At 40.8% G+C, this 13,416-nt stretch overlaps 1 protein-coding gene across 1 annotated transcript in view; it reads right to left on the bottom strand.

The window, feature by feature from the left end:
• Positions 1 to 13,416, bottom strand: part of LOC145347933 (ral guanine nucleotide dissociation stimulator-like 1) — a 107,557-nt gene that overhangs the window by 16,273 nt on the left and 77,868 nt on the right. The window contains 7 exon segments of the mRNA XM_080195921.1: positions 2,196 to 2,317; positions 2,890 to 2,922; positions 5,623 to 5,709; positions 7,073 to 7,113; positions 7,116 to 7,161; positions 11,247 to 11,331; positions 12,283 to 12,386. Coding sequence (XP_080052047.1) covers positions 2,196 to 2,317; positions 2,890 to 2,922; positions 5,623 to 5,709; positions 7,073 to 7,113; positions 7,116 to 7,161; positions 11,247 to 11,331; positions 12,283 to 12,386 — 518 coding nt within the window.

Below are 13,416 nucleotides of genomic sequence, written 5' to 3'. Positions count from 1 at the left end.
TATTCAATATTCATTAACTTAATATTTTGAAAAACTCATTTGTACAAACAAAATAATTGCACAAATGATTAATTTGCTTCCAAAAGGCACTTATTTTCAGGCAGGAGAACACTGCACTTTGATTAATGATTAACTGCTGGTTCTCACTACTGGAACTGCAGTCTTTTGTACTGCATGAAATGCAGATGGAAATGAATTTAACTTCATGTGTCAGACATTCTTAGAAGACAGCCACCATTACCATCGTAGCCTTTTTGTGGGACACACTGAAGGGAACAAAATCTTCCAACCTGAACATGAGGTACAGGAAAATAAAGCAATAGTAAGTGCACTAGTTAGCATTAGGCTGCAAAATCGCCAGCAGTTCCTGGCCTTATCTGTATTTTCACATGAAGGTAAAGTCGACATAGTCCCAGATGACCAAAGACTACTTTCCCCTTGGATGGAGAGTATTGACTGGTTGTGATTTAACCAGAGGATTACCACACCTCCGGCAACAGGCAAGGTTGAGAAGGCAAGGACTTCATTACTGACCTCAGCTAATATCGGAATTGGACCTGATCTGTTGCTGTTGCTCTGCATCACTAACCAGCCATCTAGCCAACTGAGTTAAACTGACCCATGAGTGCACACAGCTGATGGTGGGCAGCTACTCATTGTTAATGCAAGGAGTTGGTCCATCATTCACTGAGTGACTAACACTCATGTGCTAGGAGTACAGATACCAAAATGAGGAGCAGATCTTGTTGACTGGCAATGATGGGAACAGACAAAACATTAAAAGGGCAAAAGTTTGTGCTGCCAATGTTTCGAGTGCAATCTTCCCAAAATCAACCAATCCATTCCAGAAAGGAAAATAGTAAAAGCTTCCCCCACCCACAAAATGGCCATACTCCCAGCTCAAATGAATCATTCCAGGTAATGGCTCAGCAGGTCTGTCTGCAGCCTGAGGTGGTGTAAAAGGTGCAAGAATACTTAAGCTCATTTTTTGTTCATTTACTAAGAAGCCAACTGTTGCAATTCAATGCAACTATATAAAAGCTTTCTACAAGTCCATTTCAATTATTTCAAATCCCAGGAAGAGGATGAGATATTGATTAAACTTTGGGGTTTTTGAGATAATTAATAAAACAGCAGTACATCAAGGAATACTTTGAGGCAAATATTTTGTATAAATTTAAACAAAAAAATCACTTTCCAAAATGCTGGCCAATTGTGTGCGATAAAAGTCAGTGGTGCACAAACATGTTTGAGCAGAAACTTCAGAAAGTAGCACAGTTTACATCTGGACCAGCAGATGTGTTCAAAGTAGAAACTCAAAACATGGTTTCTGAATCAGGGTCTCATTTTTTCCTATAACTATTGGCTTATTCGTTTGGTGCATGTTACTATATACTGATATAAAGACATGAATATGATAGCAGTGTTTGTGCATCTACCCAAAATGATTTGGTTGAGTGAGTGGAAAAACTGGCAAATGGAATTGAACCTGAAGTGCAAGTTGATGCAAGGGAATAGGAAATAAACGGGAGGGGTAGATGAAATGCAATACCTCGGAGTCCATCCCACGGGTCGCTGAAGATGGCAATACAGATGGTTATGATACAGAAGGCATATGGAATATTTCTGTTATTGGACAAGATATAGATTGCAAAAGCAGGGATGTAATGCTGGAACCCATATAAAACACCAGTTAGGCCACAACTCGAATTATGTACCGTCCTGGCTGCCATGTTACAGGAACAACATAATTCCTCTGGAGTAGAGGAGATTTACAAGAATGTTGTCAGAGCTTGAAAATTGAGGCTATGAGGAAAGCCCAGCTCCCCCTAACGGAGAGGTCAATTACCAGGGGGCACAGATTTAAGGTGATTGATAGATGGACTTCTCCACCTAGAGCATGGTGAGTGTCTGAATTCTTTTTGGTAGAGGCAGATACTTTCAGGTTATAAGCCTGGTACCTTTTTAAATTAGTTAGGCTACGGACCAGTTGCTAAAATGTGGGATTAGAACAGGCGGCTATTTTTTTAAAAAATCTTTGAGCAGGCACAAACAAGATGGGCTGAATGAACTTGTGTGCTGTATGGTTCCCATCACAAAAATATTTATAACAGGGAACTGTCAAGCTCACTAATGGTGGAAGATTATACAATCATTGATGGTTTGATCAGCACATGCTTGCAATACCCTCTTACCTTTCTTTGTCAGTCAAGTATTGTTGACCGTGAAAGCATTTTAAAAACTTCTGGACTGGATTGATGCTGTAATTGTTGCAAGCAGACTGTAACAGTTTAATTTGTGCTATTACCTCAAATTCCTAAAAAGAACATGGAAAGAAACATTGGAAGTTGAGATTTAAAGCTACTATAATTGCTGCTGCTTTACCGGAGTCATTGATTTTAGAATAGTGCCAAAACTATTTTAAAACATTTTGTTTGCTAGATTTGATGCATAGTGAAACTGTGCGTGCCTTTTATATGCTCTGTTTGAGACCAGTACTTTCTACTCACCTGACGAAGGGGCAAACCCCAAAAACTTGTGGGTTTACTGTCAAATAAACTGGTTGGACTTTAACCTGGTGTTGTGAGACTTCTTACTCAAATTAACAGCACAGACATAGGCTATTTGGCCCAACTGGTTGTGCGCTGGCATTTATGCCTCTCCTGTCTTCATCAGACTGCAAACATTCTCTTATTCCTTTTCCATGCATTTAGCTTTCTCGGAAAGACAACCATGTCAAGTTCCTCCTTCATCCAATTTTTAGTGACTTTTATGTTTCAGACCTGGAGTTTTGGATTTCTGCTTCCAAACCCAATAACAGAGGCAAGCTCCCCATCCCCCCCAAATACAACTGTCGAAGTTTTGCTTGGTGCAATAATTTATACTAACCTTCCGTCTCTTCTCAAAGTTGATCAAACCATTCTATATGAGACAAACAAGAACAGCAAAAATTAATTTGACTTGTCGAACAGTCAGATCACACTACAAGATTGTGAACTTGAAAGGATACTTAGGAGTGAAATCCAAGTCCTGTAAACCTGGCTCCAAATTAAAATGTAGCTGTGTACAACACAAATAAATGCATTGCACTGACAGGTCATTATTTTGCAAAATTATACAGAATCCTCTCCTACAGTCAAATTTGTAAACACCAAGTTTATTATACAAGTAGGCAAGCTAGGGGAGATAGTGGCAAGCGCTGCTGTCTCATAGCACCAGGGACCTGGGTTTAATTCCTGGCTTGGGTCACTGTGGGGAGTCTGCATGTTCTCCCCCTCTCTGCATGGGTCTCCTCCAGGTGCTCTGGTTTTCTCCCAGAGTCTGAAAGACATGCTGGTTAGCTGCTTGGGTCAAGTTAAATTCTCCCTCAGTGGAACCGAACAGGTGCCAGAGTGTGGCGATTGGGGGATTTTCACAGTAACTTTATTGCCGTATTATCGTAAGCCTATTTGTGACATTAATAAACTTAAGTTTAGAATGCAATGGAAAACAATGTCCAATTAACAGAATCTTACCTGCGCAAATAAAAAGTGTGCAATTTATATAACATTTTTAGGCTACAAAATAAATCGGGCTACACACAACTGGCTGCTTTGTGAATAAGCTGCATGCAAATCACCAAGTGACTGATCCATAGTACAAAGCATCAAAATCAAAGCCGTGCATGTACTGTCTTTAATGTGCTTCATTCATTCGTCTCACTAATTCTTTCATTGTCATTTTGATTCCCATCTCCAAGCAACTTGCACTACAACTGTAATCATAGCAAAGAAAAAATCTCAACATGTTGTAAAGGAGGCTGGCTAGAGTGAATGTTCGACCCTTAGAGGATGAGAGGGGGGACTTAGTGGTGGGAGATGAGGAAATGGCTGAGGCCTTAAATAAGTTTTTTGCCTCGGTCTTCACGGAGGAGGACGCGAATAGTTTGCCGGATATTAAAGATAGAAGGACGGTAGGAGTTAAGGCCTGAATGCGATTACTGTCACTAGAGAGATAGTGCTTGATAGACTAACGGGACTGATGGTGGACAAGTCCCCAGGACTGGATGGAATGCATCCCAAAGTTCTGAAGGAAATGGCAGAGGTGATAGTGGGTGCCTTAGTGATTATTTACCAAAATTTGCTGGATTCCGGGGAAGTGCTGGAAGATTGGAAAACGGCGAATGTTACGCCGCTATTTAAAAAAGGTAGCAGACAAAAGGCAGGGAATTATAGGCCGGTTAGTTTAACGTCTGTAATTGGAAAAATGCTTGAATCCGTCATCAAAGAAGAAATAGCAAGGCACCTGGAAAGGAGTGGTTTGATAGAGCAGACGCAGCACGGATTCGTTAAGGGAAAGTCATGTTTGATGAATTTATTGGATTTCTATGAGGATGTGACTAGTGAGGTAGACAGAGGGTAACCAGTGGATGTGGTGTTTCAAAAGGCGTTTGATAAGGTGCCTCACAAAAAGTTGCTTCAGAAGGTTAGGGTGCATGGAGTTGGGGGTAAGGTGTTAGCGTGGATAGAGGATTGGTTGTCTAATAGGAGGCAGAGAGTTGGTATCAATGGGTGCTATTCTGATTGGCGGTTGGTGACTAGTGCAGTGCCGCAGGGATCGGTGCTGGGGCCTCAGCTATTTACCATTTATATAGATGATCTGGAGGAGGGGGCTGAGTGTAGGGTGACGAAATTTGCTGATGACATGAAGATGAGTGGAAAAGCAAATTGCGCGGAGGGTGTGGAAAGGCTGCAGAGGGATCTGGATAGGCTGAGCGAGTGGGCAAGGACCTGGCAGATGGAGTACAATGTTAGCAAGTGTGAGGTTATCCACTTTGGCAGAAATAATAGTAGGAGGGATTACTATTTAAAGGGTGAAAAGCTGCAGCATGCTATGGTGCAGAGGGACCTGGGGGTCCTTGTGCATGAGTCACAAAAACCCAGTCTGCAGGTGCAGCAGGTGATCAAAGAGGCAAATGGAATGCTGGCCTTTATAGCGAGGGGGATAGAATATAAAAGCAGGGAGGTCTTGCTGCAACTGTACAGGGCACTGGTGAGGCCGCAGCTGGAGTACAGTGTGCAGTTTTGGTCTCCGCATTTGCGCAAGGATATTTTGGCCTTGGAGAGAGTGCAGAGGAGGTTCACTAGGCTGATACCGGAGATGAAGGGGTTGGACTACGAAGAGTGACTAAATACACTGGGTCTGTACTCGTTGGAGTTTAGAAGGATGAAGGGGGATCTTACAGAGACGTATAAGATAATGAAGGGGATGGATAGGGTAGAGGTAGAGAGATTCTTCCCGCTTAGAAAGGATAGCAGGACTAGAGGGCACAGCCTCAAGATAAGTGGGGGGGGGAGCAGTTTAGATCAGAGTTGAGGAGGAACTTCTTCACTCAAAGGGTGGTGAATCTCTGGAATTCTCTGCCCGTTGAAGTGGTGGAGGCTACCTCGCTAAATATATTTAAGACACGGGAAGATAGGTTTTTGACAGACAAGGGAATTAAGGGTTATGGGAAGAGAGCGGGAAAGTGGAACTGATCCACTTCAGATCAGCCATGATCTTATTGAATGGCGGGGCAGGCTCGAGGGGCTAGATGGCCTACTCCCGCTCCTATTTCTTATGTTCTTATGTAAAGAGACTTACATCAATATAATCTGGAAGAGCAGTGTCCAACATAATTAGATCAGTTAAGAAAGTCCCCAGGTAGGGCACAGTTCCCTGCATCACACCCTATAAAAGAGGAGCAAAATTGTTTAATCCATTTTAAATGCATGTCACATTTCCTAAACATACTATCCATACTTAAAACCGCTCCCTTTTGTACGTAACTAAATCAGTTTGCAACCTGAACACTTGAGTCTATTTAATTACAGATCATACCATGGGATGGAAAGCTAGAGCTGGATCTCCCATGTTGAGTTGATCAATATCAATCACTTGAAGGTTGGGAATTCTCTCACATATCAGGGGTTATAAATAGATTACCCATTCTTGCTAATGGTGAATATTTAAGTGATAAGTAATTATGTACAAAACAATAATAAAAATGTAAACAGCATTGGTCAAATACAACATTTGCCAATATTAACCCCAAATTATCACTTAATTGTAAGTGCCGGCAAAACATTATATTATCCTCCATCACTTTATTTTCTTTTTCTCCTTTGTTACCAGAAATTCATGGCTGGAACTTCTCTTCATATGGTGATCTCGAGGATAACCTTTGGTATCTTATTCTATCAAAAGGCACTACAGTCCTTAAATAATGATCAGATATGCAGCTTTCCAGAAGGAGCTAATGGTCAGCTATCAGCAGTGCCAACTAGTTGTGTTATTTTATAGCAGAAAGAACACAAGTAACAACTAGAGTAGACCCTACAGCTCCCACCATTCAATAAGTTAATAAGTGACTGTCTTCAACTCCACTTTTTGGCTTGATTCTTATCTCCCTTGATTTCCTGAGTTCAAAATCTATTGATCTTCAACCAAGTGTCCACAGCTCTTCCGTGTATAGATTTCCTGCCAAATCCTCAACCTTGCATTTCACTGAGATTCCATCTCATTCTTCCAATCCAGTGCATTGACCTGCAAAATCTTTCACAGGATTATACATCCATCCCCAGAACTAATCCATTCAGCCTAACAGACTTGAGCTGACACTAATTACCTATTTCTGTACGGAATTTAGTTCTTTCTTCCTTATCCTAAAATAGGTGACCAAATGGGAGCCCCAATTTCTACCCTTGTGAACATCAGTATACTCAGCAGTGATTGAGTCAGAATACTGCCTTTACCCTTTAGACCATGACGAAGATTCTGCCCATACTAGCTTTGGATCATCTTAAATGTGGAACAATTTAGATCTCAAATGATACATTGGTTGTCAATACATGATTATATTTATAAACATCAGCACCGTCCCAATAATTATAGCTTTTAAAATGCAACCAGTCAAACAGCAACAGTGGCGTCCTCATTGGAAATAGAAAGGAGAAATGGTTAATAGCCTCATTTAGAGCAAAGAATTACGTAAAGATGAATCACTACTTGAATTTTGAGAATTGTTAAGTCTTGGAATGACTAGATGACACACCATTTGTTTCTGCATCTGTAGCCATTTCTGACCCCGCTTTGGTTATCTTTCACACGGCTGTCAAGGTTTGCAAACTTTAAAGTTTCTTCCTGAAGATTTAGGAAAAAAATCAATTATGAACTCTGGCCAATGTGACACCAAGTGAGATCTTAACCCCAAAGCCTCGTGTTTTTATAAATTACATAGCAAATCTGAAGGCTTGTGCTAACATGTTGGGCAAATTCCAATTTCAACCTGCGATATTTTGAAGTGAAACTGCAATTTATCCCATATTGAGAACCAAATGAACACAAAAGCTGATCATTAATGCCAGTCTCAGATTAGAACACAAATGAGAACACTTTCTGGGTGATGCACTCGAGACTGGATCACCTGTCGACGGCAGAATTAATTGCTCGTGATTAATTTTGCGGCGTGATGTAATTGAGGGCATTTGAATCGCAAATTCTGTTTGTGATTTTGTTAGAAAGGTCTGTTTCTGATTGCCCTCGAGGTGGTGGCAAGCCATTCTCTTGACAGCTGCTAGGCCATTTCGGAGGGCAGTTGAGTTAACTATATTGCTGTGGATCTGGAGTCACATGTAGGGCAGACAAGATAAGGATAACCAATTTTCTACCCTCAAGGACATTTGTGAATAAGATGGGTTTTTACAACAATCTGATAGTTTCATGCCTATTGATTTGAATTTAAATCCCTAGTTTCTGTGGTCGGATTTGAACTCATTTCTTATATTTGCAGGTGCCACAGGCAGAGAGTTGGAGAGAAAGGAAAACCACACCTTCTTTTACAGCTCTAGTTGTCATAAAGCAGGCAAGTTTAAAAGGTCCAGCCACATTGGGAAAGACATGGAGAAGGTAAGTTTCTAAGACAAGTGGGTAGAATTGGGGAGCAGCAGGATGGGGGTTGGGTTGTCAATGGTGGGGCTCAGAGTGAATATTGTACTTTATAGTTATCCAGAAGTTAGAAGTGGTTTTAATTCTGACTTCTTCTGGGAAACGATTATAAGACAGTTGGAACCAAAGTTTGCTATTTATATTGTACTTTTGGATGGCTCCCATTGCAGGGTAATTGCAGTTTGAAATTTTTACCTAGGGTTTCTGGGTGGGGCTGGGGGGTGAGGGGAGGTGAGATTCCCCAGCAGACAGTTATGAATCTGTGGCATTCCCTGCCCAGTGAAGCAGTTGGGGCTACCTTGTTGAATGTTTGTCTTTAAGGCAAGCATAGATAGATAGATTTTTGAACAGTAAAGGAATTAAGGATTATGGGGAGGTGGAGCTGAGCCCATAAAAACATGAACCATGATTTTATTGAATGGCAGCTCAGGTTCAAGAGGCCAAATGACCTACTGCTGCTCCTTTTCAAATGTGCTTATGGATCAGGGTGCCTGACAGATTAGTCCTAACAAAAATATTACACAGTCCCCTTCGAATTCAGAAGACAAATGCTTTGACTACCTCCAAAATTGATTAGGAATTAAGCAACAACCCATGCTTGATTATTTTCTGCTCTGTACACAATGAAGCATGTGGGATAATTTGGCACCTCGAAATTTATAATGTAACTAATCACTTTATCAGTTGGAGAAATTAAGCATATTAATCTATGAGCACAAACCATGAGCACAAACATTAGGAGAGTTCGCTGAAATTTTGATTCAAAATAAAGCTTTTCAGAACATTCCTCAAGTTAGAGAGAAGCAGGGAGAAACAAGTCAAGGATGAGGTACAAAGTTGGACTTAAGGCTAGTCAGAAGTGGGGTGTTGGAAGTATCCAATCAAATGTAAAGATTAAAAATTGCAAGGACACTGGGACTAAGTTGATGTGGGACACAAGATGCTGCAAAGAAACAAGTGGTCTTGGTGATGGAGTTCATGTAGGATATAGATCTAGATAAAACAGAAAGCCAAAGTTTTTCCACTGTCCAGTTCAGTCTGAGCAAAGGAGGGAGCTTACGGCAGGAGCGAGAAACAATGGCTTCCTGATACCCAAGTGATGATAAATATGCCAGGATGTACTATTGTATGTACAGATGACATTGGAGTGCCTTAATATTTTTTAAAACAGCACGAGACAAACTGAACACTTCCTGCAACCCACAAGTTACGAATTTTGGGATTGTACCTTCTTCTTGACTAATATGTTGACCATTCAGCCCAATTATTCAACTGAAAATATGCAGGAAAATATACAGGGAGAAGCAAAATCAGGTTTAGGCCTCCTGCATGTCATTTACTAGGCCAATCAGCTTAATCAAGTAAAAAACAACTTTGGAAGCACTTCAAGATAAAATCTGTATCTAATTTGGGGGGTACAGTCCCCCAGAGATGGACAAATGCTTTATGAGATCACCATTTTCTTCAAAACACAAGTATCAGTGTTGATTGTTACAATATTAGCATAGATTTACTGCCTCCCATCCTATTGGACACTAATTCAAATCAAAGAAGACATGTTTGAAAGGGAGTGCCTGAAAGTGGGGAAATAAAAATGCTCCTCATGGAGCCAAGCACTAAAAACAGGCACGGTGGTGAAAAGGGCAGAAGGAGAAGAATGTAGCTGCAATTCCTAGAAGTGCAACAACATGTGCTTGAGCTGAATCATGTTCTTTTAGAAAAGGCAAAATCCATTCAGATGAACTGAATTATTGTCACACTGCCAAAATCTAGCAAGCCAATAAATAGTCACATCAACTTTGTACAACCACAGCATGGCATTGCAAAATCATGTCAAACACATATTAAAACAGGCAATCCTGTCAAACCCCTCAATTTGACCGAATGCATTTTGGTCCTTCTCAGATACCGAGAGTTAGGTGTTGCAAGCCCTATCCAAAACATGGTGAGTGTGCATTCCTAGTTGGGCTTGTTTTTTTCTGGTGGAGGACTCTGCTATACTTGGCTGTCCACTAGAACTTTCAAAAATATCCTGGCAAAATCATTAACAATCATCCAATATTCTTGATAAGCACATCAGAGAAAAGGAGTTGTTATTCAACTGGTCTTAGCTCTCAATGGGAGGCAGGCAAGGAAGAGATAACAAGAGTTTAGGTCAAATATGTCCCTCAAAAAAACTGGACTAACAAATCCAGAGCCACTGGCTGTCAAGAGGCTTAGGAGAAAGAAAGAAAAGGAAGCTCTTGACAGATACCAAAGGCTCAGTGCTATGAAGAATCTAGGAGGAGTAAAAAAAAAGTGTACAGGTGACCTTAAAAAGAAATTAGGAAAGTAAAGAGAGGGCATCAAGATATTGGTAAGTAAATCAAAGAAACCCAAAGACTTTTTCAGAATACATTAAGAACTAGTGCAGATAAAAGAGCAGGATTCACTCGAAACCACAAGGGTGTGGAATAGTGGGGGTGGATATTCCTATGGTTCTAATAATAGTGGCAGGGTTTGGGAACTCACTGGTATTGACAAGCGATCCTCTAACTACTTGCATGTACACCTATCAAAATTACAGATCAAGAGCTGGAAAGTGGGATTAGACTGATGGCTACAAATCAGCCAGTATGGACACAATGGGACGAGTGGCCCCTTCATCACTGTAAATTTCTATGTGTTAATATTTCAGTAATTCAGTATTCCTGGAGTACGTGGCTCTCTTAAAACAAAATAAAAGCACAATGTTTCCAGATGCTGTGATTGGTGTCTGTTTTGATACAAACTATATGAAATTAGGTCACTATAATTTGAAATATAACAAATAAAGCAATCGGATTACAAATTTGCCCCAGTTCTCATGCAACAACTAATCCTTATTATAGAGGACAAACAAGAAAAACAGGTAAAAATTTAACAAATAAATACTTAAGGGAACCAATCGAATCTGTAACTCTTCCACTTTGGGTTTTAATTACATGCCCTCAGTGCACAAAGCAAAAATCCATTGGCACAAGTCTCACTTTATCCTTCAAGTTCAAATTTCTAAGATATACTTAGGTTGTATTCTTGGCAGCATACCCACATTAAATGTTTATTAAAAAAGTTAGCATCCGACAGGCTTTGAATGCTTAAGCCAAGCCAGACAACCTAGTACACTTATTGCTTCATTGGTTGACAACATTCACATGCAGTCAGCCACTAGTTTAACTCATTATAGATACTATTTATTACTTACTTTAAAACATTGAACAGCTCACTAAAATAGATCCATTGAGCCACATGCAACATCTTACCTTCATTAGCAGGTCTCTATTTGTCACAGAATTATTTTCATTGAAGGATATATCTGAAAGCTCATGAAACATTGATGTACTGTGCCTAGTCAAGAGAATGAGACAAATTACTCATGAGGGAATAGAAGGAGATTAACTAATGGCTGCCAAGGACTCCAACATCTACAAACAGGTAACAAATACAATGGAGGATGATGAGCATTTTGGGAGTTTTACAGAATTTAATGTTAATGAATCGGATTAGCTATCCTTTGGCAAATATTATTGGCAGCAAGAGAAACTGCCAAGAAACTCAAAAATGCAAACAGGATTAAATTGTCTGCAGCACAGAGATAAAAATTACATGTGTATGCTCTCAAGGGTTTATTGCACTTCCTCAGGAGATAAAAGATTGACTTTTCTGTACTTCCAGCATCCTAAATGAAATCAATAAAGAGAAAAATGCTGGAAAATCTCAGCAGGTCTGGCAGCATCTGTAAGGGGAGAAAAGAGCTGACGTTTTGAGTCCAGATGACCCTTTGAATGTTCAGCTCTTTTCAGATTCCAGCATCCACAGGAATTTGCTTTTATCCACCATCTTATATGGCTGGCACAGCATCATTCTAGGCGAATTGTGGCAGGTTATATCTAAGAGCAGATCAGTTTGGGAGCACAATAATTTAACGTTCAAGCTGAACAGCTTTATTAAGAATCGGAATTCCTACAGTGCAGAAGGAGGCCATTCAGCCCACCCAACCTGCACCAATAACAATCTAATCTAGGCCCTAACCCCATGGATTTATCCTGCTCGTCGCACCGGACACCAAGGAGAAAAACCACGCAGCCACAGAATGTGCAAACTCCACAGTCACTCAAGGCCTAAATTGAACCCAGGTCCCTGGCACTAGCCAAAGGAAGATCAATTCTGACAATTAGCTAATTATTAGGAGTGCACAGCAAGTACCTCTGGCAGTCTTATTGACACACGTAGAACTTGCTATCCAGTACTGTATGTTTATCAGAAATATTTCACAGCTACTGTGGAAAAGGAACTTACTTTGATATGAATGCCCAAGTCTTCTTCAACTTGAATATTTGAGTTGACTGCATTGCAGACACAATCGCATACAGAGATGAAAAATTCTTCAAGATCCTACATTCCTGTTGGAAAACAAAGGAGTTCTGTGTAAGTAACAGCAGCTCCCATTTGCTGACAAGAACAGAAGTTCAGCTGTGAAAATAACAGCAGCAAAAACAGATTACAGAAAAACATTGTCACATTTCACGCTCGTTACTCCCTTATTTTTCCTCTACCACACTCTCTTCAGCTGTGGTCAGATGGTGTGTTTCAGAGGAAGAGGGGGAAGGGGGGAAGAGGAGAGGGGAAGGGGGAGTGGGGAAGCGGGGAGGGGAGAGGGGAAGAGGGTATGAGAGGGGGAGGGGAAGAGGGGAGGGAAGGGAAGAGAAGAAGAGAGGGGAAGCCTCTGCCCATTTTGTTAGGCTGATGAATTGGTGACAAATATTGTAATTTCTAACAAAGAGTAAAAAGGGTAGTACAGGCAGCACAAGATAATCTTTTAAAAAAAACATATAAATCAGAAAATTGAGTACATTTTTATTGACTACATTTTGACTAAAATAAAACTGTTGATATCCAAGTTAGCTGATCTCAACTAGGATAGCAGCAGCAGTGCCCACCATACACTTGACTCTACAAAAGGAAGCGGGAGAAATTAAATCAGTCATAATTCCTGCTCCCGAGGGCAGGAAACAGGATGTGGGACTGTTGCCAGGTTCCAAAACCACCTGGTTGAGAGGCTGGGTGAGGGTTTGTGAAAATGTGTGATTTTTATGGAAGTACCCACTTGAAAAAGGCATGGAGATAGGGATCCCAGGCAGGCTTTCAAACCTAGAGAGGCATCAGCCTTCCAGCTCGAGGGGAACAGCCAGCTGTTGCCAAGGATAAGTAATAGAAGGTGTTTCAAAATGGAAAAAAACCAAAAAATCTGATTTCATTATAGATAAAGCAGCAAAGGCCACCAACAGGATGGGACTGCCTCTACAGGGTGGCCTTTGGTTGTGCTGGTACCCAGTTAGGCAGGGAGGACCTGTCTGCCTACCTGGAGTTCTGATACATGCGAGACTGCCACTGGGTGTCTGCCAGGCTGCAGCCAATTGAACTGTACCTGTC

The sequence above is a fragment of the Carcharhinus amblyrhynchos genome, chromosome 9, assembly GCF_965287045.1.
Source record: "Carcharhinus amblyrhynchos chromosome 9, sCarAmb.v2.hapA, whole genome shotgun sequence".
Classification (NCBI taxonomy): Eukaryota; Metazoa; Chordata; class Chondrichthyes; order Carcharhiniformes; family Carcharhinidae; genus Carcharhinus; species Carcharhinus amblyrhynchos.
Note: the sequence above shows the minus strand (reverse complement) of the source record. Positions and strands in the feature narration are given on the sequence as shown.